Genomic DNA, 25837 nt, shown 5'->3' with positions numbered 1-25837 from the left:
AATATAATATAATATAATATAATATAATAGGGCTTAATAATATTTGTAGTACATAAAATAATGTCTGGCTGAAGCGAAGACAGATCTGTATGAAGCTGACCATAGACACCCTCCTTAGACATGACTGGATGAACCTTGAGAAACTGGCAAAGCCATTTCTGTGTAGAAAAACAATCTACTTTGTCTACTTTGTCTTTGAGACGATGACGAAGAAGATTTGGTAAAAAGTTTTTAATAAAACACTCAGAAGGTCCACTGCCACCAATGCTTTGAACTCTCTGTCACCTATCCTTACTGAAATGTCAATGTCAGTGTGGTGTGTTGACCTTGAATCATAATTTTTTACATCTGGTGTAGTTGTGTTCGTCTGTGTTGAATTAAAAATTGATTTAATGAATTGTAATACTTGTAGTAGCTATAATGCAAAAATTTGAATTAGATTTAATGCTTCTAATTTACATAGTTTGCCACGCCCTGTCTAAAACACACAAGCACTCTATATTAATAAATGAACACAAATTTTACAGACCTTTGTATTTAATTATATTTAATTACATGCATTTGCAATTAGTTTGTAAAAGGTGGTTATACATATCCGGGCTGCGTTTTCGTTGCATTCGCACAGTTTTGACCAGCAGGCGGCGTTTTGAGCGCTACGAATCCGTAACCTAAATCGTTTTGAGAAGCAATTGGTTTATTTTAAATAGAGTTTCGAAAAGCTTCCTTTCTCCCATCACTAAAGTTTAGGATATTTAAAAATAGCATACATTTACCCTATCACAACAAATGCAGGCAGGTTTGGCAGAGACATTGGCATGATATTTCCTGTCTAACCCGGAAACGCTTCAAAACGCACAAAAGCCTCCAGTTAGCTTATCCTGATTTAGCCTTTTCTCTTATTTTGTCAATCAAATAAAGGAATGAAATATTAAGTTATATTTGTATCTGATCAGAGTCAGAGCGCAAAGTTAACGTTACTCATTTCAAAGGTAAAACCCGCATCGCCTGAATTCTCCATTGTAATCTAACTTATAACCTAAATATGTTGTGCTGGTGTCACGGTTGATACAGTAATTGTCGTTATTCAAGCTGATAAAGCAATTTAATCGTAATAATATACATCTAATGTAGAATTAACTAGTATATAAGAGTATAGTATAGCACTAGTTTAACGCTGTAGTGGTAGCGTCTGCACTGCACATGTAACGTTATTAAAAGTGTTTGTTATTGTTTAGGTCTGTGTTCATACTCTCTCCTCTTTCTACCTCCTGTAACCTGATTCATGATTCATCGGTTTTAACAGTGTTAAACAGCTGTTTAGGAGGTCATGGACAAAGGTAAGACAACAACCAGCGAGTGCCGAATACACAGAATAGCATAGGTTTTTATTTCAAAAAGATTTTTGGTAGCAATTTGTACTCAAAGGAGTGGTATTTTCTGTGACCTGCGCTGTAGATGAATGAGCCGTGTGTTTAGGATTAATGAATGTTTAGAGTTCTGATGTGCTCTGATTGAAGGTGTTGTGTTGCAGATGTGAAGGCAGGCGTCTCTGGCATAGCTGCAGAAGCGGTGGCAGGACCTCTGGTGTCCCAGAGCCGATCCGAGGATGAGGGGTCCCCCGCTGTGAAGAGGAGCGCTCTTCAGGCCTTCAGCGGAGCCGGGATGATTCCCAAACGCAGAAGCTCCTCCAGGTGAAGAGGAGTCGTCAGTTACAACAGCAGTCCTCTGTTACACTCTGGTCATTTACATGTGTCTAAAAGGTGTCTAATCATTATATTTTAGATCAATAAAGAGAAAGAAGTTTGACGATGAACTGGTTGAGAGCAGCCTTGCGAAATCTACCAGTCGTGTCAAAGGTCAGCCAGTAATTGAGCCAATCAGATGCCCTGGGAATGACCTTGGATCCAGTGATAAGAAGAAGGTAATGAGGGTTATTGGATTTAATTTCACAGATCTCTCTAATATTTGATTGTGGTAAATCTTACCTATTATTTTCTGGCCGAGAACCACTGTATGATAGTCCACTGAAAATGTGTGTGTGAGAAGAATTACATACCTACATGTCAATAGTTTAAAATAGTTGAGAATTAGGTTTTCATTTGTAGTTTACTGCTGTGATCAAAGCTGCATTTTCAGCTTCATTTCTCCAATCTTCAGTGGGCTATTTTTTTCAGTGAAAAAAAAGCATGTTTATTTTTAACTGTCTTCTAGATTGGAAAAAAATGAGAACCATTGTTAATTATTGAGGACAAATAATACAAAAAAAAAAACATTTAAAAGCTGAGCTTCAAATTATAATATTTATACGATTTCTGGAGGGATGTGTAGAAATTCAGCTTAGCTATCTCAGGAGTGCATTTTACAATATATTCAGACAGGAAACGGTTCTAAATTGTAATTATATTTCAAAATACTACTATTTTTACTGTATTTTCAACTAAATAAATTAAGCCTCAATGAGCATTTGATACTTTCTCATTTTAACATTTTAAACCGCAAATATTAAGTAACAAATGTTCAGCACAGCTGAAATAAGACTTTGCGCTTTTAACATTATAGAATAATTTTAGCTCATATATATTTATTTTCTATACTGGTGTACAGTATGTGCAATACAGCCATTAGATGTTTTATATATAACAATGTTGTGTTTGTCTGTCTTTTAAAGTAAACATGCATGGTGCTAGTAGATGTGTTTGTGTTATGTGACATCTGTATTTTAAGTGTGACATGAAACATTCTTTACATTTCAGTTGATCTGGTTGTCCATAATTTGTCTCTGAACTGTAGGGTTTAAAGTCTGGGAGCTCTCTTACGCCGCCTCTGACCATGGTGATCGCGCCTTCATCGATGACCAAACGAATGAAGAGAAACAAGCAGCCGTTACAGATCACCAAAGACCTGGGCCGCTGGAAACCCACTGATGACCTTCTGCTCATCAATGCCGTTTTACAGGTCAGCTTTCAGATGTTCAGAGCTTAATCGTTTAGAGAAGTTCTGCTGAGATGAGTTGAACTGACGTGCATGTACAGTTGAGTTTAAAAGTTTACACCCTCCTTTGCAGAATATAAGGGATCATACAAAATGCATGTTATTGTTTATTTAGTACTGACCTGAATAAGATATTTCACATAAAAGACATTGACATATAGTCCACAAGAGAAATTTATAAAAATTTATAAAAATGATCCCGTTCAAAAGTTTACATTCCCTTGATTCTTAACACTGTGTTGTTACCGGAGTTATCCACGGTTGTTTTTTTTTGTTTAGTGATACTTGTTCAGGAGTTGTTTGTCCTGAACAGTTAAACTCCCTGCTGTTCTTCAGAAAAATCATTCAGGTCCCACAAATTCTTTGTTTTTTTGTTTTTAGCATTTTTGTGTATTTGAGCCCCTTTCCATCAATGACTGAATGATTTTGAGATCCATCTTTTCACACTATGGACATCTATACAGAAGCTTCAAACACTCACTGATGCTCCAGAAGGAGAAACCATGCATTAAGAGACGGGGGGGCGAAAACATTTTGAATTTGAAGATCAGGGTAAATTTAAATTATTTTGTCTTCTGGGAAACATGTAAGTATCTTCTGTAGCTTATGAAGGGCAGTACTGAATGAAAAATATGATATTTAGGCAAAATAAGAAAAATGTACACACATTCATTCTGTTCAAAAGTTTTGGATGCAAAAGGCTCTGAATGCATGATTTTACCTCAACTGTACTTTATGTTCAGACCACAGATCTTACATCAGTGCACCTGGGAGTGAAATTCAGCTGTCGCTTCACGCTGCGGGAGATTCAGGAGCGCTGGTACGCTCTGCTGTATGACCCTGTCATATCAAAGTGAGTTTCTGACCAAGTAATTCTTCTCATATAGTTATAGTTCCTGTTTTAATCTGGTAGAAAAGTGAAATAAAAAAACAGATGCCATCAACCTCATGTCATTCCGAACCCCAAAAACGTATTGCTTCCCCAGAACACAAAAGGATAACATTTCAAGAATATATGCAATGTTCATTTCATAATAGCATCATAAAAGTACCACTTGCCCTTTTCATTCATTCAGTTCATGGCAATTGAACAGCAGGGACAATATATCAACTTCGGCTTTTTCTTTTTTAAATGACTGTATCCACCAACACGTTGGTTTGGTCAGATAGCACTGGAGCAAGAATATTATTTTGATGCTGAAAAGCCCCAATGCAACTATCTAGCTCTTAATTAGTTACCTGTTCTACCTCATTCTAAAAATGCTTAAATAATAGATCATCATGCTCATACAGTCTTCAAATGAGCAATTATTTAAGCAAGTCATAGAATAGCTTAATCTAATAAAATTAGTTTCATGAACCTCAAACTCTTAGTTACAGTTTTGTTCTTAATCGCATGTCTTGTGAATTTGTTTTGTTATAATAGGATTGTAGAACAAAACCAAGGAGAAGTTGATATCTGACATGTAAGGTTTTTATATTTAAATGAAAAACTCCTCAGATTTTCTTCTCTGGAAGGGATTGGAATGACATGAGGGTTAGTTAAAAAAAAAGTTTATATATAAACTCTATAATAATATAATATATAATAACTTTTATAATAACTATATATAATATATATATATATATATAAATAAAATTATTACCTTAACATAGGATCTGAATGTACATTTTTTCGAAGGGTTTTGTCTGTTCCTCAGGTTAGCGTGGCAGTCCATGAGACAGCTGCATCCAGAGGCTATCGCTGCTATTCAGAGTAAAGCTCTCTTCAATCAGGCAGAGGAAGCCCTGCTCGCTAAGATCACCTCAGTAAGACATTCATTCTGGAACGAGATCAGCATTTTAATGACATATCAGAGTGAATGCTTGCTAGGTTTTATTGTTGCTGTTGTTGTTTTAAATGTCATCGCTGTCCAGTTGATTCTTGCTTCATGTTTGTGAGTAGAGCAGTCAGCCTAAGCTGGAGATTTTTCAAGATTTGCTCAACAAGCACCCGGATGTGTTTTACCCTTCACGCACTGCTAAGAATCTGATGGTCCACTGGCAGCTGCTCAAGCAGTACTATCTGCTGGAGGACCAGAGCGGTGAGATGCTCTCATGCATCAATGCAGTTTTGTGTTTCTGTATGCGGTGATCATTTTCTTTTACACAACTCCTCTGATATGTCTCTAGTTCAACCTCTGCCTAAAGGAGAGCAAGTGCTGAACTTCTCTGATGCCGAGCAGGTGGTTGATGATGCCAAACTCAAGTAAGTGAACCCATGCTATCATCTCACCTGACGCTACACCATCATGTGTTTTGAGTTAATTAACAAATTCAATACCACCTTTGAACGCACCATTGGCTGGCCACTGCTGTGTGTGTGTGTGTGTGTGTGTGTGTTCACTGCTGTGTGTGTGTGTGTGTGTGTGTGTGTGTGTGTGTGTGTGTGTGTGTGTGTGTTCACTGCTGTGTGTGTGTGTTCACTGCTGTGTGTGTGTGTGTGTGTGTGTGTTCACTGCTGTCTGTGTGTGTGTGTTCACTGCTGTGTCTGTGTTCACTGTTGTGTGTGTGTGTGTGTGTGTGTGTGTGTGTTCACTGTTGTGTGTGTGTGTGTGTGTTCACTGCTGTGTATGTGTGTGTGTGTGTGTGTGTGTGTGTGTGTTCACTGCTGTGTCTGTATGTGTTCACTGTTGTGTGTGTGTGTGTGTGTGTTCACTGTTGTGTGTGTGTGTGTGTGTGTGTGTGTGTTCACTGCTGTGTGTGTATGTGTGTGTTCACTGCTGTGTGTGTGTGTGTGTGTGTGTGTGTTCACTGCTGTGTGTGTGTGTGTGTTCACTGCTGTCTGTGTGTGTGTGTTTGTGTGTTCACTGCTGTGTCTGTGTGTGTTCACTGTTCACTGTGTGTGTGTGTTTGTGTGTTCACTGCTGTGTCTGTGTGTGTTCACTGTTCACTGTGTGTGTGTGTGTGTGTGTGTGTGTGTGTTCACTGTTGTGTGTGTGTGTTCACTGCTGTCTGTGTGTGTGTGTGTGTGTGTGTGTGTGTGTGTGTGTGTTCACTGTTGTGTGTGTGTGTTCACTGCTGTCTGTGTGTGTGTGTGTGTGTGTGTGTGTGTTCACTGTTGTGTGTGTGTGTTCACTGCTGTGTGTGTGTGTGTGTGTGTGTGTGTGTGTGTGTGTATGTGTTCACTGTTGTGTGTGTGTGTTCACTGCTGTGTGTGTGTGTGTGTGTGTGTGTTCACTGCTGTGTGTGTGTGTGTGTTCACTGCTGTGTGTGTGTGTGTGTTCCCTGCTGTGTGTGTGCACTTGGATGGGTTAAATGCAGTGCACAAATTCTGAGTATGGGACACCACACTTGGCCACATGTCACTTCAGATAATACTTCACAATAAAAATTTTATTTTACAGTCCTGTTCCTCATGTACATACGATGTACTTATTCTAGTAATTACAATAACTATGTAATAACTAGGTACTAACCCTGAACCTACCCCTAAACCTAACCCTACTCCATGTAGTTACCTTGTATTACCATAACTTTCTTGGATAAATACACTGTAAGTACACTATAAGTACATGTTAGTACACATACTGTAAAATAAAGTGCAACCACACTTTGTCCTGAAGTTTGATAAATAAACTTTTTTTTAAAAAATCTTTATTTTTATGCAACAACAAAAAACAGATTATTGAAATCTCACATGATATATAATACGAATACAACAACCAAAAAATTCACAAACGCCATAACAGTTACCTTTCTTTCCTGAACACACACCAGATACAATAAATAGTCACCTAATACAAATCCGTTCATGATCCTTGGTAGCTAAAAAACATTGAAAATGAAGTGAATCTGAGTGGAAACAGAAGGGTAAATTCTGTTAAGTTTAGTTTTTGTACAATAATGTAACCTATGTGTCACTTTAAATGACAAATTAACTTGTAAAAGTTTAATATTTTTAGTCATGCTGCAGAACACTGTTCGAAATGTCACTCACTATGTGTACTTGCACATAAGAAAACTGTTTATTGTGAGAAAGCTTGTTTTCATGCATATATGTGACCCTGGAGCACAAAACCAGTCGTAAGCTGCACAAGTATGTTTGCAGCAATAGCCCAAAATACATTTTATGGGTCAAAATTATAGGTTTTTCTTTTATGGCAAAAAATCATTAGGATATTAATTAAAGGTCATGTTTCCATGAATATATTTTATAAATATCCTACCGCAAATATAGAAAATCTTAATTTTTGATTAGTAATATGTATTGCTAAGGACTTCATGCTTTAAAGATGACTTTCTAAATATTTAGATATTTTTCTGCAGCCTCAGATTCCAGATTTTTAAATATTTGTATCTCAGCCAAATAAAAACCGACCCTTATGATTTGGTTTTGTGGTCCAGGGTCACGTATGCATATTAGCAGTGTATTCTTAACTCATCTACATGTGTACTTGTGTTGTCATCAGTAAGCAGTTCACAATTTAAGTGCACTCTGCTTTGCTTTAAGTGGTCTGCTTCCACATTAAAATCATGTAATGCGCACCAAGCCAGATTATCCTCTATAATTTTTTTAGATTTTTCCACTGGTCTTTGAATTATTGTAGAAAATAAGCTCTTGTGACCTACAGAAATGTTTGATTCTTACATGTTTCGTTCATCAGAAAAAAACGAAAAAACAAAAAAACACTTCAGGATAATGGAACAAGAAGCACAAAAATACTGTTTTTACGTTACAGGCCTACTAAAATATGTCATCCCTGCAGCACTCTATATTCATAATGTGTTTCCTCATTAGCCTCCTTGAAACCTTTTGTGACAATTAGGTATGACTCTTACTTTCTGGTTCTGATCATTTATCCTGTTCATCAGGGACAGCAGAGATGAAGTCTTAGAGCACGGTGAGTTATTTCATACAGCCTCATGTTGTTTTAAACGTGCTTAAATATGTTTCAGTACTTTTTCCTGTGTCTGTCTATGAAATGTTACTGCATTTCTTGTAGAGCTGATGATTGCAGATAGACATCAGAAGCGTGAGATCAGACAGCTGGAGCAGGAGCTTCCTCGCTGGCAGGTGTTAGTGGACAGCATCACAGGTCAGAGTTATTCCACTGGCTTTAGCACAGTTATCAGACGAATGTGATCGCTGAGGCTGATTGTGTGTGATTATTATTTTAGGCATGAATTCACCGGACTTTGACAATCAGACTCTGGCAGCTTTACGTGGACGAATGGTCAGATATCTGATGAGATCGAGAGAGGTCAGTGAGCATTTAATGTCATGCATGCGAGGGTTGAATCTGGCAGTATGATGCTTGAGTCCCTCACTGAATGTACTCAAACCACAAATACATTGTCAAATACAAACTAATCTTTACACTACATAAAATTGCAACTGTAAACAATGTCTGAAAGTCACTGTATTGGAGAACGGAATATTGGCTGCACTTCATTTTACAGTTTGTGCCCTTACAGTGTACTTAACCAAGAAAGTACTGCATAATAGAAGTACATGGACTCAACATGGGTTCTGGTTTAGTATCAGAGCACGACTAAAATAAAGTGCTAACAAAATATCTTCTGCCTCTGCTGTACAAGCTTTTCTTAGAACCAAACCATGATCTATCTGTTGTTTTAATAAGCAGCAGACTTTTTTGTGTAATGCTTCACTTGAAATGTGTTTGTGTCATTTAAAAAAAAAAAAAAAATCAATGTTTAGTTATTTAACATGAGGCACAATTGTTTTAAAGGTTGACCGATAACAAACTCTTCTGAATGGTTTCAGATCACACTAGGACGTGCTACTAAAGATAAGCAGATCGATGTAGACCTGTCTTTGGAGGGACCTGCATGGAAGATCTCCAGAAAGCAAGGTCAGACGTTGAACAGCATTATTCATGATGCACATGGTGCTGTGTGATCAGTCCTGCTTCTTGATGCTAAGTTTAGCTTTGCATCACTAAACTTTCTCACAGCATAACCCTTGTTTAATTTTTAAAAGAGAAGGCATTATGTGATGCGTGACAGGGATTATGAGTTATCTTCAGCCCACATTAAACAGTGCACTTTCTTCTACCATCCTAGTGTGTCATCAATTACAGCATCCCATGTATGTATTAGAGCTAATTTGCGCATCTCTGATAGTAAAATAATACATTGATCGTAATCTGCTAAAATAAGCACAGGCTTTACTCCCTTCAGTCTTTTTCATTGGAAATTTCTGTCACTGCAACACAACATCTACTGCACTGTACTTAGCTGTACTTCATTTTACATTTTTTTGCCTATCCAGTTGAACCCACTGGATGCGGCACTGTTCATACAAAATATTGCCGTTCACACAGAATGCATATTTTCTATCACCGTGGCACTCACGTCACAATATTGATCATATTTTCATATTTTAAAATTCGAATGTGGTTTGACAGCCCTACTTAGCGTCGATGTTTATTAGTGTTTGGGCCACTTGGAAGAATCTCGTGACCCACCTGCAATTAGTCAGAATGTGTTTTTTTTTGTACAAGCTAACTAGTTGTTACTGTTGTAATTAAGTAGGATAAGTAAGTAACATGCGTGACTGATGTAACACTGCGCAGCTCTATGGATTTTAATAAAAAAATTTGATGCTTTGAATTATCACCAGGACTTTTGAATGGCATCGTGTAAACAGGATCCAATTTTAACGTGTGTTTTCTAACTCCAGGGATCATTAAACTGAAGAATAATGGAGATTTCTTCATCGCTAATGAAGGCCGAAGACCCATTTACATTGACGGTCGACCAGTTTTGTCTGGAAACAAGTGGAAACTTAACAACAACTCTGTGATGGAGGTATGGACAAGCTTACATTTGAGTCACACAATCACGTTTGGAAAAATGACAGCTGTCAAAAAATGATGATTTACCACATTTACACTGCATATTTTGTATATAGTATATAAATACATTTTGTATGTCTAAATCTGATCACTATATAATATTTATGAAAATTATGACCATTTTAAGATTCTTTTTCCAGACCATTAATTGCATGAAAAATACATAAATTGTTCTTCCAAAAAAAAAAGAAAAATAAGCATTGAAATTAAATTCTGTTTACACATTAGTTTTAAGCAAGACTGCTCGCATTTTTACTGAGAATATAATATTTTTCATTGACATTTCATAACCAGGGAATGCAATATGTATTTATTTTGTTATGCCCCACTCTAAAATATTTTGTCAGCTATAACTGCTCTTTGTGTGAAATCTCTGTAATTTTTTTTTTTATCTGTCTTGGCTCTCAATGAAAAATCATGGAAATTAATTTGCTTAAAAAAGTGGTAGGAATGTTGGAATTTATTTATTGCTCCAATTCATTTTTGTATACAGTTCTAGAATATTTATAGTATCAACTCCTAAATATCAAAGAAAGGTTTCTATCACATTCTCTTCTATGTACACACACAGTGTATCAGCTACTATTATTATCAATCACCAAAAAAGAAGTATAGAAGTAAAATGGATTCAATATTAAGGGATTCAGTTAAAGCTCACTTTTTATTGTGGAGGCCATTAGTATAATTTTGCAACTGAATCGCATCTAGATTTTTCAACAGCAAAATGTTTGCAAAAATAATGACAAGTCAGAGTCATGTTCAGTCCCTTGAAAATGACTTTCTAGCTCTTGGTTTCGGTTAGACCACAAGTGTCAGCTTTGAGGCCTGCGGGCCAAATCCGACCTGCCACCTCGTTTCAAGTTGCCCTTGAGTTCATTTCTGAAATCTATAAATGAAAAGTCTCAGTGCTTTCCTTGTGAATATAAAGGCGTTTGATGTGTATGATCACTCTTTTTGTTTAGAATGTTTGGCGCATGATGTGATCCAGCAAAAAATATTGGCGATATTTGATATATTGATATTTTCACTTTTCAGACACTTTTCGTGGTTTAGTGATGGTGTGTTAACCATTTAGCTTCACTCACAGGACATTTAAATGCTTAAAGTCCCACAATGCATACAGCAACCATCGTAATAAAGTGTTGCCAGATTCAGCTTAATATGTTTTGGATAAAACTGAATGCACTTTTTGTTGTGTAGCATAGTATCATTTTGCATAAATGTTGCCCCAGGCATGTTTTTCTAATGAGCCTGCCTCTTCGCTGCTAACTCTAAAGGTTTCTTTAGGTTCATTACACCAGCAGGTAACAAACAGACTTTTTTTTTTAGGAATGAGTATTTGAATGATTTAGAGCTGCAGCAAACAACAAGACTTGTCTTAGAAATAAGAGGTAAATGAACACAAGAACAGATATAACTTGAAATTTCAGGAATTCTGGAAAATTAATCAGCCTTACTGTCATGGTGACAGTGTTTTTTACAGAGAATGCAACTTTTGATAAGTGACTCAAACGATAAAAAGACATATTTTGCATCAAAAAAAAAAAAGGTGTGAGCTAATAGCAGATGGATCTGCATGATTCGAATCACTCTCACGGTGCTTTGTCAGACACCGATTGATCTGCACAGCGCTGCTTCAAGTTGAACAGCTTGTACCTGTAATTGGTGATCAGTTAATTGATTTAAAAAAAAAGGAAAAGGTAGTAATTTTCCAGGACTTTATCTGTTATCCATTATCCGTTGTAACTAGGGTTGGGTATCGAGAATCAAGTATCGAGTGGAACCGGGACTAGCTTTGCGATTTTCCCGGTTATCGTTCAAAAGTTTTAATTTCGATTCCTAGTTTCGATTCCTAAAGCTTAAAAGAAAGAGAAAAAAAAGTTTCGATTCACAGTCCGCCCGGCGCCGACCAGAAGAAGAAACCGCTGAACACCAACGAAGAAGCGTCCACCGGAAGTTTTGGTATAACGAGCGATCAAACATGGACAGCGTGCGTCGGCGGTCCAAAGTGTGGCTTCACTTTTCGAAACAAAACGAAATCTCGGCAAAATGCAACATTTGCAGCAAGATTGTTTCGTGCATAGGAGGGTGCACGTCAAACATGATAAAGCACCTCCGATGTCATGGAGTGCAAGTAAATGTGTGCCCTGTATTTGACGCGCTGCGCCGACCTTCCTCCGCTGCCTCTTCCTCTGGCTCCGACCCCCAGCCTGGCACCGCAGTGACTACACTGCAGTCTGAATCCGGTAAGTAAAACAATACATAAAAAAAATAATATGTCTTGGCGCACAACTATTTTCTTCAGAAAGGTTAGCTAAGCTCATTTAAAATATCTTAACTTTTTTTGACCCTGCCTCTTAAAAGAATCGGAATCGAGCATCGTTGGGAACCGGAATCGGACTCGGAATCGTTCAAATTTAAACGATACCCAACTCTAGTTGTAACCCTGTAACCTGAAAACACAAAATATAATGTGTAATTTCAAAATGCAGTTTAAAAAAAAAACCTGAAAAATCAAAACGGAAAATTGCTTCATATAGTAGACTATTTTTTACAGACAGAGTAGCATACTAACAAACTACTAATATGCTGCTTAAAACTATAATTGTTCAGAATGTGTAGTTTTACTAGTTTACTAGCTAATAAAAAAAAAAAAACTTGTAATTGTTCAAAAATGTGTAAGTGTTCAGTAATTCAATATTGTATTTATTTATATTATTATATAATGCTTTTATATTATTTTACGAAGAAATCTAAATTAACATATATAAAATATATTTTTTGCTCCGATTTGATATATCGATGCAACACCTCAATGCAAAAATGACGTAATGACAATTTTGCATCATGATGACATCACAATGTCATTTAGCAACTTTTAGCAACAAATCGACCCTTCTTTAGCAACTTCTCATGAAAATGATTTGGCAACCCTTTTTGTTTCCCATATGCATCAGACATTTAGCCAACAGTCCGTGAGCTTGACGTCTGAGGCTGAGACTAGTCAGACATTAGCTATGTTTCCATCCAAAGCTGTGGAATTAACTTGTGGTTGAATATTGCATAAACATTGTTCAATAAAGCAATGTTTCCATTCAACAAGTCAAATAGAACAACATCATAATTTCCTGATAAACTGGCACTAAATAGAACTAAGAAAGTTAGGAGAAACCACTGAATATAATAATTTTCATATATAATAAATGATTTAATAAGTGCCTCAGTAAATACATCATTGCTTTCGGAGGTGGATGCCTGCTATTTGGGAATGCAGTCGTGTAAGACAATTAAACAGAAATACTTTGATGACAGACTTTGGCGACTTATGCATTTCAGACTGACCAAACAACATTTGAGAGCTGTGCAACAAGGTCAGTTCATGGTTAGTCAACTTACATCAAAGTCACATGATGTTTTTGATACACATTAAAGGAATTTATTCAGCAAATACGTTTCCATCTCCCATTACTCGCCTTTACTCTTTTACACAAGTCAAAGACCACCTCAAACCAGTGTAAAAACTTTTTATGGCAATATATTTGGCGTTTTTATCACTTGTTTCGGATGTGATGCATCACATAGCTATTGTGCCTGTACCAAATCCAGTTGCTACTAAGGTTATCCTTGTTTTGATTTATTTTGTTTTTCTATATCAAATTATTTTGTTTAGTTTCATTAAAATAACACTGCTGCAGGGAGGCTGGTATTTTTTCATTTTTGTTAAATTAACGCTCGTTGCGAAACTAACTACTGAAAATAGCTGTATTGTGGACCAGTTTGTCATTACATATTGTTTTTATAAGTCACAATGAACAAAATTTACTATGTATTACATAAAATGTCAGAATGTTGTGCCTTACCCTTAATCCTAATAATGTTATTGCATATAACATGCTCAGAAGTAGTTTGCACATTGATTCTCTAGAAAGAATGAAAAAGCTGGTCAATAACGCATGCGTGTTTGTCCAGATTGCAGGTCTACGCTTCGTGTTCCTGATCAATCAGGAGTTGATTTCTCTCATTAAAGCTGAAGCTGCGAAGATGAATCAGCCATGATGCTGAAGTCACCAGTTCACGAGCTGTCAAACACCATTCAGTCCGACAGCAACAAGGCCTATCCTTACCTCTAAGTAGAGTCATATACTGGAGACCTTTCAGCACAAGATTACAGTGGCTCTCATAGCAACAACTGAGCCGAGGTCTGACTGGAAGAAGAAATCATTTGGAGAAGAATTGGACATTTTGTATGCCTGTTATTTAAGGCACATTGGGACAGAAAGAACTGAATGTTTGTGTGTGTGTGAATGTAGATTTGCTTTTTATTTTTATTTTTTTGCTTTTTTGTATAAGATAAACTGTTACTGTTTTGTTGACTTATACATTGTTTATACTTAAAACACAGTAACCTTGTATTGTCTCATCAAAGACAGTTTGCTAATATTCTGCAATGACAGAAATAGTGTAAATATATTGATTAAGAGGTGTTTCACTGTATCTGTGTATTGTAATGCACTGTAAGTTTGTCGTTGACTTTAGCAACCACTAAAGATTTTAGTGTTAGAGTGCTGAACTTTGCATGCATCACTTTGGCCCTTGACATGAACTAATGTTGCAAACCCAGAGTGGATACAAGTAACCGACAATGCATAACAACACATTTATAATAAAGCTTCAGATCTAAATATAATGCACAATTACTAACTATACTACGGGTCAACATTTTGGAATATTAGAAAGTTTTTTTATTTTTGTATGTTTTGTTAAGAAGTCTCCTCTGCTCACCAAAGCTGCATTAATTTGGTGAATAATTCAGTTATATTTATTATTACAGTTTAAAATGATTTTTCAGTTTGAACGTGACAATGCAGGATTGGGGTAATGATTAATGAATATTTAGCTTTGCATCACAAAGAAATTATATTTTAAAATATATCAATAGAAGGCAGTTAAATTGCAATCACATTTTAACGTACATACATAAACGTTGTTACTGTATTGTATGTATCAGAATAGCCCTTGGTGAGAAAAATAATAATAAAAACGTTTGACCTGCAGAACCTTGAACATTCGACTTTGAAATGTTCCAGAAAATAACATTTGCTAAATTTATATATGTATATGATACCCGTGTTTGCTTGCTACAAATAGTCTGTTAGTTTTAGGTCAAATTATTTGCAAAAGCAGAAGAAAGTCCATCAGAGGACACCCCGCTGACGTCAGCAGTTAAAGCCGACTGACCACTTTGACGTCAAACATAATCAGATGCGATTTGATCGATTCAAACATTGGGAGAATATGGAAGGCCAAAAGGGCCAAAACGTGTGAAACTGTCGCGTTAACGCGTATTTACGTGTTAACACGCAATTTACGCGTTAACACGTCATTACGCGTTAACGCGTATTTACGTGTTAACGCGTAAATTGCGTGTTAACGCGTAAATGGCGTGTTAACGCGTACCTAAATTTGGGACATTAGCACCACCTACTGGTTTGGTGCTGCTCTTGCTCAAACACAGAGAACCTAAATTAAGCTTGTAAATAGCAGTTTTTAAGGTGAAAATACATGTTCAACAATGACTTTTCAGAATATAGGTTACAACTAGGCCTACATATAATTACAGCATATTTTAAATTGGCCTCTGAAAGTCATGACCATTTTTACAATCACAATAGAAGTTGTGTTAGGATAATATTACACATTTCCTTCAAATTGTATTTTCATGTAGCCTACACTCCTACTGTAGCATATTTCTAAAGCATCTTTTTATAATTTAACTACTATGCATTATTTGTTAGAGAGCCCCTTCTGATAACACATTAAGCCTTGTGAATCTGATTGATATATATCGTATATATATCAACACACACTTTGCACATTATACATTATAATGTGTAAAAAAAAGCTACTTTCAATCACCTCGCGCCCAACGACCTACCCACTGTAGATATTTAGTGGCAGGTGTCTTTTTGTCATAAACACAGGAATTTTGTGCAAATATACTGTCTGTTATTGGAAATGTAAAAAAAAAAATTCTTCCACTTGCTTGGGCGAGAAAAAAATCTCTTGGTGTGACTAGGGCTCTTACTGGCGCCCCCGGCTGTTTGCGCCCTAAGCAACTGCCTAGTTTGCCTATGCCTAGAAACGGCCCTGGCTACATGTGTGTGAGTATCTCTCTGTTCTGGAAATTATTTTGAGTATTAAAGAAACATTGTGTTATTATTTATTTTATTAACGAAATGTCAATCTTCGTGTTTATAACAGATCGAAGATACAATAAAATACAAAAATCTTCAAGATACAGCCTACAATCGTATAACGGATTGTCACCTTATAAACAGTCATTTGTGTGGTGGAATAAGCAATGCTATATGTTAGCATCTTATGAAAATTTATTTTGTGATTTTATTAGTTAATTAACTAATTATGCTAACTCAGTTTAATGTAAGAGCTGGGAACTAATTAGGCTACTAATTAAATCATGTCAGCTATTTAATGGGCTATTGATTAGAGTTGCCATAGACTAAATATTTTTCCTAGGGTCATTCATTTAAGCACGGACTAATCGCATGTTTATATTCAATCCTGAGTGCAAAGCGCATGCATATTGCCGCAAAGCACCGGCAAAAGTGGGCTAATGATAATAAATGTGTCTGAAAAAATTACATAGCATTTTAATTGTTTATTAATAGTGTATTCTTAATCAGTGTTGGCAGCAAATTTATCTCCATATAATAGCTGTAAAGTATAGATGCGCAGATGGCCTATAGGCCTATAGCCTATGAGTCATTCCACCGAAAGGGAATGTCTTTTCTTCTGTCCCCAGGAATAAAATAAAATAAAACAGCAATAAAATTGCATGAAAAAATAACTCTAAAATACATTTTATTATAAAGCCTAATGTCCATTAAGCTAACTACAAATTTTAAATATATAATTAAAAACATTAGGATAATAAAAACTACAAAAAAAGAAAAAAAAGAAGCATTTTCTGCATGTCCCCATTTTGGCAATTGAGTGGAAAGGATAATAGGCTATGTATGAAAATATGTTTGGAACATCTAACTACACTAACTACCGGAATTATGAACGGCATCTGATCATTAGACTGTAAATGTCATTTTTGTTATGTCATATAGGCTATTAGCTATTGAGGTTTTGTCTTTAGACCCATACAACGATATTCTTGTTATAGGTTATGATATAGGCTATTACGGTCGGTGGTTATAGTCCATGTCTTATGTTATGTTTCTTTCTGTTTCCCTTCTGTGTCGCTCTGCCTCTATGAGCGCGCAGCTCTCTTTCTCATAGGTTGACGGCAATGAGGAGAAGAAACGAGAGAGAGATGCGTTCCAGACAGAGAAGCAGCGTCTTTGTTCTATGTTATGTTTGTTTTGTTATGCTTTACGAATACGAATTATTTTTCCGCATAGCCTAGTTGTTGTTGGCTATGTTAGATTATCTCAACCAAGCTTATTCAATGTTTTGTTAGCACAGACTGTTAGACCTTACCATTTTTTTTTTACAGTAAAATACTGGCAACACTGTTTTAATGGAAAATGATATTGTCAGAATATGGCCTTTATTTAGGCTACCGCAAGGGTTAACACTTAACAGTGCAGTTATTAACAATAAAAACTGCTACTTTGGGTAAAAAATGTCGTCCTGTGTTCCGTCTTTCAAACTTCTCAACGTGCATGCAGTGTAAATAAAGCCGTTGCATCAATGAAATGATAAAGTTAGTGCACGGCGCAAATTTAATACGAAAAAATAGAAAATCTGTTATATTTCATTTATTCAAATGTTTGTTTCTGAAGTCACAATTTAGCACAATTAATTTAAAAAGGGGGAGAAAAGGCAACTATCCATTGATACTGGAAAAACAAGAAAAAGTATGTCTGGTTTTAATTTTTAATTTTTGCATTTGCATTAGGCTCTGAAAATTTAATTGTGAAGTGCGGGTCCCTTAACTAGGCTATTTCTTATGTGCTTTTGTTTTGTTTGACTGATGGTGGCTAGCCTACTGGCTGAATGTGTAATTGCAAAGATGATTACTGAATAATGGTGAGGACTCCAAGTTTTGACTGTTGAACAATAAAAAAAGTTAAATTACAAAATAAACTTTTTCATTGCTTCTTTTCCATCTACTTTTTTAATATTAATGATTATATACCAACATAATTATCAGGTCAACAAAATAGAAAAGCTATGAAAAGCTATGAAATCCAGTGGTAAAATCACATCTTAAAAAAAGACCACCACCGAAGACTATAATTTGACCCAAGAAAAGCCCTGTATTATTATTATTATTATTAATAACAATTAGTATTAATATTATTATTAATAACAATTAGTATTAATATTATTATTAATAACAATTAGTATTAATATTATTATTAATAACAATTAGTATTAATATTATTAATAATAATAGGCCATATAGCCCCGTTGAGAAGAATTATGGGTAGAATTCGAATTCAAAATTTCGCACTAAGAAACGCCGCCGCCGTCCATTGGTTAGGAATCTGCCCGCGCATTATTTAAACTCCATTTTGTGATTTGAGGTCTTCGTTTTCGACAATCAAGATATTGAGACTTTGAGAGCTGATGGAGCGACACAGAAGGCTGAATTCTCTGGCAGATAGGTTCAGTTCTTTGATTCAAAACAGACTGGCAGAAGACGGAGAAAATTCTGCAGGAGAAGGACTAATCGACAGGTAAGCCTAGTAATGCTTGCTTAACTTGTAGGTTCGCATGGTAGAATGGGTTCTTATTCTTCTTTTTCTTATTACGGTATTATTATTATTGTTGTTATTATTATTATGCATACGTTCTAAAAAGCCTACCCAGCTAACATGAGTCCAGCGGGCCAGTGGCGGCCCACCGGCGGATCACCGACGCTTTCCCGACGGTGGTCCGCTATCGTGCCGCTGGTTTATAATAAGTGTTTTCTGGCGGACCACGGTCGGTCCACGATTTATAATCAGTTACTCATGCTAACCAAAATTCACTATAATGGATAAAAAAAAAAAGCAATGTACACCAATCTCAATGGCAGTTGCAAATTTATTTTTATTACATTAATTTTCAGTTAACAGATGAAATAGATGGGTCATTATACGAAAACGTGCCATTTTGTGTCCCTCAGAAAAAAAAGCTCTGTAAATCTTAATAAACCATAAAACAAATAAAATATTTTATAATTTAGTTTCCATAATATGTCTCATAATATAAGAATAAATTAATTTCTGTTTCTTTTGTTTTTAAAGGATTTTAATCACATTTTTGTGCAAAGCATCTTGCAGAAATGTTGAAAATGGCCTGTCCCTCAGTATGATTTTTCTACTTCTACTTGCTATTGAGGCCAAAAAAGTCAAAATATCATAAAAAACCATATACTTGTATAAAGCATTAAGTGTCAGTTCATTAGTCATGAATGGATTTTATTCTTAACATGTGTCAAATTTAGAAAAAAAACACAATTTAGTCGGGTCCCTAGGTTCTCGTCAACCCTGTTACTTTTTATGAAAACACCTCTTTAAAGATAATAGACTGTTCCAAAAGTTGCATCAGTTCCAGGAAGTGACATCATCTGCCTTTCATGATGTTGATGGTAGAAAACAAGTAAGTGTTATCTTCTTTTAATGAATTTTCTTTATGTTTATGTAATGTCTGAAAGACAGGGACACGCTCATTGTGTCAGCCCTGTTACCAGAAAAGCATAGGTTAAAAAGTTATTTGTACATATTTAAAAATGTACATATATTACAACATTTAAGCCTCTCAATAAGGCACATAATGTGGTGTCATTACCTATACCTCATGGCTAGTAATGGCAGCCAATAACATTTTTCGTCAACCCTGTTACCGTCAACCCTGTTATCATTCCAGGGTAACAGGGTTGACGAAAGTATGCTTTTGTGTGTCTTACCCATGTTGTAAACCCAAGAAGGGTTAAATCAAGGGCAACTGGACTTTGCTTTGCCTCTCATCCAAGGGGTTTCTTCAGTTCTAAATGACTGATGGGGAGTGCCAGGTATTTAACCTCTGTGGGGTTGTCACCCCTGAGCCAACCCTTCTTGGATAACTATGACCTGGGTGACTGAGAATTTTCACAGACGTACTTTTCTTACTAATAGTATTTACATAATATACAGTGGGGAGAAAAAGTATTTGATACACTGCCGATTTTGCAGGTTTTCCCACTTACAAAGCATGTAGAAGTCTGTCATTTTTATCATAGGTACTCTTCAACTGTGAGTGACGGAATCTAAAACAAAAATCCAGAAAATAACATTGTATGATTTTTTAAGTAATTAATTTGCATTTTATTGCATGACATAAGTATTTGATACATCAGAAAAGCAGGATCTACTCCATCCAAAAAGGGGCTTAAAGATTTTCAAAACAGTACTTTGAAAATCAAACATTAAAAGTGGGAAATGGCACGTTTTCGTATAATGACCCAGATACATTTGCATTGCATTTATCAGATTCTTTTATCCAATGTGACTAGTAATTTGTACCCTTATGAAAATTAACCATGGTTTTACCACATTATTTGCAGTAAAACCTTCGCCGTTGATCAAAATTTCCTATGGATGAACAATAATTTAAATAGGCTAATAAATAGGCCTAGTCTATATTGATGATTTCCACCTTAAAACCTCTGCTATACTTAAAACCTGCACACTCCAAGAAAAAACCCCCAAACTTTCTCTGCCTATAACAATGCAGTAACTTTAATAGATTGTGATGATTCAAAGATCACCACCATTCGTTTTCCATAAGTTGATTGTATATGATAATGTAAAGATGGTGTACAGTCTACAAATGCAAAACAACATCATAGTGACACGCATGACTCCAAATAATGCCATAGACATTAATTAAACAAATTATATGTAATATAAACCCCAAATGTACATAACTGAAAACAAAAACTAAGAAGAAACATAATTATTTAAATGAAATAACATTAAATGTGAAGTCTCACGCAGGGAATTTTGGGAATGTCAATTTAGAGAAATAACAAGAACAGAAAGAAGAGAGAAGCGACGAGCAGAAACACAATAACTACATCTTACTTCAGACACAGCCTTGATGAAATCAAATTAACATAAAAAACATAAAATCCCTCAAGATCTCAGCAAAGGAGGATTAAACAACACTCACAAACAGCATTACCAGCTTCACTTATTACTAACCAGACTGACTTAACTTCTGTTCTGCTACAGTTCTGTTTGAGAATTAACAGAGGTTTAGATGTTGTTGATTTATTGTTTTAGTTACCATGATGGTGATTAGTGACTGCTTTAGTTGGGCTCTTGATAAGTTATACCTGTTCATTTTTTAAGTAATGTGTTCTGTATTTTGTGTTGAATAAGACTGAGGATGTTCCAAAGGGGACAGGGAACATCTGCGACACAACGACCACCGAGAGTGCGCCTGGCAAGAATAAGAATGGGTTTGATTCAAAATGGGAATGACACAATATATATGCCAAGGCGTGTGCATATTTTATGCTAAAATATGTAACTATTACACTGTAAAAAATTTGTAACCCTCCCAAATCAAAAATTTCAATTGACCGATAACATCTAAATTTTTCAATTGGACCAAGTGAAATTCTGTAAATTCTAAAATTAAATGTACAGATTTTCACTTGGGCCAATTGAAAAATTTAGATGTTATCGGTCAATTGAAATTTTTGATTTGGGAGGGTTACACATTTTTTACAGTGTAAAGTAAAATTTCACATAACTTGTACATGACAAGATTATTTTAAAGGTCCCATATTGTCAAAACTGAAATCCCTTGGCTTTCTTCATGATAACAGAGCTCTAGGGTCTGTAAAACTATAATATAAGTTTCAAAACAGTCGATCCACAGACGACTGTTTTAAAATAGCTGTGCCATTTCAGGAGCCATTGTGACTTCTGTATAAATGTGATGTCAGAACTACTCAGTCTCCGCCTTCAGTCTCCACCCCTACCAATGGTGGCTCACTCAGAAAACAACGGGCCAATCAGAAGAGAGGCTCATGAATATTAAGTAGACAGACCAAAATCGACTTGTTCTTGGCAGAGCTCCTGAGAAAGGAGCTGTAAAATAAATATTGAGATGCTTTTTGGTGCTTATACAGCAAATATATATTCTTAAGGACATCAAAACGTAAAATAAAACTTTAGAAAGGTGAACAATATGGGGCCTTTAAATGTGCAGTAAGCTATTTCTGAAAACAGCTGTTAAAAGTGGATCTTGTAACCAATCAAATTGTTCTTTCTCATGCTCTGCCTAAACCTTTTTTTACCCCTCTTTACAGCTGGAACAACACAAAAACTATTGGTTGTCCCACATTCCATGTCTGAGAGGGAATTTGTGGCAAAAATAAGGGAGGAATTTCCTGAAGTGCAGCAGTGTGAATTCACACTCTGCCGATTAAATCGGCACAGGCAGATTATCCCATTAATCCTCCCCACAGTTTGCCCCGCTACCATAAAGTCCTGCCAAGAACTCAGGAACTCACGTTCTGCTGTGTACATTAGACCAAGGGTATGATTCTATCTAAATGTTTTTTCAGCTCAGCTCCTTTTATGTGCATTTTGCACAAGTGTCAACGTGATGTGGCATCTGACCAATCAGTTTTGAGAATTTCCTATCTGATCTGAGAAATGCTCAAAAGCAGTGAAGAAAAACTGTAGTAGATCATTTATGTGATTAAATGACACTTCTTCAGCAAGTAATTTGTTTTGATAGAATATATATTTTTTTTTTTTAGGTTCTGGAGCGAGCTGGAGATGAAGATTTAGTGCAAGATGACAATGTAAATTTATCAATTGTTAAAATGTAAAGCAATCCATGATTAACATGTGTGACAGTTTACAGCAAGGGATATGGGTTTTTTCTAAGAACAGCTTTTTGATCTTTTTCAGGTTTTGGAGCCAGCTGAGGATGAAGCTATAGTGCAAGATGACAATGTAACAATTTTTTAATTTTAAGATATTGAAAGCAATACATGATTAACATGTGTGGCAGTTTACAGCAAGGGATATGTTTTTTTCTAAGAACAGCTTTTTGATCTTTTTCAGGTTTTGGAGCCAGCTGAGGATGAAGCTATAGTGCAAGATGACAATGTAACAATTTGTTTAAGATATTAAAAGGAAACTTTTGTTCAGCAAGTAATATTTGTGTACTGTAAACTCTTTTCTAAGAACAGCTTCTGGCGATTTTCACAGGATGAAATTTGAGTGTTTAAGCTTTTGAGTGACCTAATTTTTTATGATTGAAAATGTGATTGGGGAAAAATGTAAATGAAAAAGTGTTTCACTACAATTAGTAGGTTAATAGACCAGAGTTACACCAAGCTGTTGTTCGCTAGATCAGTTCCATTCATTATTCATGGATTCATTCTATTTACAAACAGAATTGAGTAGTATTTCTTATTGTGTTATATGCTGCACTACTACCTCAAAATCAACATTTATATTATTTTTTCTTAAATAAGCATGTGTTTATATGGATCTGTGCAGGATTTAAGGGCATGGAGGGCCCTAAGGCAACAACAAGATATAGAGTACAAAAACTCCCTGGAAATTGACAGAGCAAGGGTAAGTAGGCCTATAATAATACAAATAATACTAGTTGTTTGGTGCCTGTATGATAAAAAAAAAAAAAAAAAAATCTGTTGAACACAAAATAAGATATTTTGTGAATGTTGGTGACCAGACACTTGGTTGTAGCTATTGACTTCCACAGTGGAAAATAAATACTATGGAAGTCAATGTCGACAAGAAACTGTTCTTCAAAATATGTTATTTTGTGTTTGTACATTTTCAAATGTAACAGGAGATAAGAAGGAGACAGATGGAAGAGTGTGAAAGGCGACGCAGAAAGGTATATTCAAATATGATGTCGTCAAAAATTTGGCCACAATATTTTTTTCTGTGTATGTAACTAAAAATGTTTAACTTTTTAAAAAGGCAATAGATGATCGCCGGAGGCATATATCAGCAATTCCTGAGCCGGCCGATGGTCTTATGATACAATTTAAATACCCAGATGGGAGAATCCTGAAGAGGAGATTCAATGTCTCTCAGTCATTTCAGGTTAATTGCTATTTTATTATCTACTTTTTAATTTGTTGAAGAAAGTTGTTTCAATTACTGATAATTTATTTTGCTTCTGACAGGACCTGGTTGCATTTGCTGGTGTTGATGACATGGCAAGTGAAGTGTTCTCAGTGCAGTTGCCACTCTCACCAACTCCGTTATATAGCAATCTAGTAGGTACCCTAGAAGATCATGGCATAGATGGGCCTTCCACTCTTTATGTGTTGTGGTTATCTTCGGATGAGGTACAGGTAAGAACATGTGATACATGTGTGTTATTATGTGATTACTACAAATAGTAATTATCTGTGCATTATCATTATTATTTTCTTTATTGAATAACTACAGATATTTTTCATTCATTGGCAGGTTTCACTCCCTCAACTATATATATATATATAATATTGTATAAGTATATATATGTATAAGTGTACAATATATGTGATGAATGTGTTATCATTTCAGGAATTGCTTACAAATACAGACATCTCATCGACTGGATTTTCACCCGCCATTTCACCCCCACGGTCCGCCATTTCAACCCCACGCCCCACCATTTCAACCCCACAGTCCGCCATTTCAACCCCACGCCCCACCATTTCACCTCCACGGCCCGCCATTTCAACCCCACAGTCCACCATTTCAACCCCACGCCCCACCATTTCACCTCCACGGTCCGCCATTTCAACCCCACAGTCCGCCATTTCAACCCCACGCCCCACCATTTCAACCCCACAGTCCGCCATTTCAACCCCACGCCCCACCATTTCACCTCCACGGCCCGCCATTTCAACCCCACAGTCCACCATTTCAACCCCACGCCCCACCATTTCACCTCCACGGTCCGCCATTTCAACCCCACAGTCCGCCATTTCAACCCCACGCCCCACCATTTCAACCCCACAGTCCGCCATTTCAACCCCACGCCCCACCATTTCAACCCCACAGTCCGCCATTTCAACCCCACGCCCCACCATTTCAACCCCACAGTCCATCATTTCAACCCCACGACCCGCCATTTCACCTCCACGCCCCGCCATTTCACCTCCACGGTACATCATTTCACCCCCACGCCCCACCATTTCACCTCCACGCCCCGCCATTTCACCTCCACGGTACATCATTTCACCCCCACGCCCCGCCATTTCACCTCCACGCCCCGCCATTTCACCTCCACGGTACATCATTTCACCCCCACGCCCCACCATTTCACCTCCACGCCCCGCCATTTCACCTCCACGGTACATCATTTCACCCCCACGCCCCGCCATTTCACCTCCACGCCCCGCCATTTCACCTCCACGGTACATCATTTCACCCCCACGCCCCGCCATTTCACCTCCACGCCCCGCCATTTCTCCTCCACTATACGTCATTTCACCCCCACGCCCCACCATTTCACCCCCACGCCCCACCATTTCACCTCCACGCCCCGCCATTTCTCCCCCACTATACGTCATTTCACCTCCACGGCCCGCCATTTCTCCCCCACTATACGTCATTTCACCTCCACGGCCCGCCATTTCACCCCCGAGCTCCGACATGTCTCTCTTGTCACCTGGCATACCTGAAGAGTGAGTAGTGAATGCTTACTAATTCTAATGCTTTCACAGACAATACTGCTCTTAAGCAATTAAAAACACAACATGCTTGCATTTGTAGGTCAATATTTATTCTGCCAAGTAACTAACTTGCAAGAAAAGAAAAAAACAATGAAGTGAAATTCTCTTGTTTTGTAGATCTACCAGTCTTTATTCTGGTGAAAAGTAGCATCCAAGTGTTATACAACATGTTTAAGCTTGTGTATCAGAATATGAGCATTTTAAAGATATGTAATTTAATTCCTTTTTTATGTCAATGTATTTTTTATCTACAATA

At 36.6% G+C, this 25837-nt stretch overlaps 1 protein-coding gene across 1 annotated transcript; it reads left to right on the top strand.

Annotated features, from left to right (window-relative positions):
• The first annotated feature begins 821 nt into the window (after window positions 1-821).
• mcrs1 (microspherule protein 1) lies at window positions 822-14377 on the top strand. Its single transcript, XM_059537680.1, has 15 exons — window positions 822-989; window positions 1236-1337; window positions 1532-1691; window positions 1783-1921; window positions 2791-2955; window positions 3735-3844; window positions 4692-4800; window positions 4937-5075; window positions 5164-5239; window positions 7846-7874; window positions 7977-8069; window positions 8152-8234; window positions 8759-8846; window positions 9677-9804; window positions 13821-14377. The coding sequence occupies exons 2-15, from the start codon at window positions 1328-1330 to the stop codon at window positions 13905-13907; spliced, it is 1416 nt and encodes a 471-aa protein (XP_059393663.1). The 5' UTR covers window positions 822-989; window positions 1236-1327; the 3' UTR covers window positions 13908-14377.
• The last annotated feature ends 11460 nt before the right edge of the window (window positions 14378-25837 follow it).

Source organism: Carassius carassius, chromosome 44 (assembly GCF_963082965.1).
Source record: "Carassius carassius chromosome 44, fCarCar2.1, whole genome shotgun sequence".
Taxonomy (NCBI): domain Eukaryota; kingdom Metazoa; phylum Chordata; class Actinopteri; order Cypriniformes; family Cyprinidae; genus Carassius; species Carassius carassius.
The sequence above is the reverse complement of the archived record's forward strand: the minus strand, read 5'-3'. Positions and strand labels throughout refer to the sequence as shown.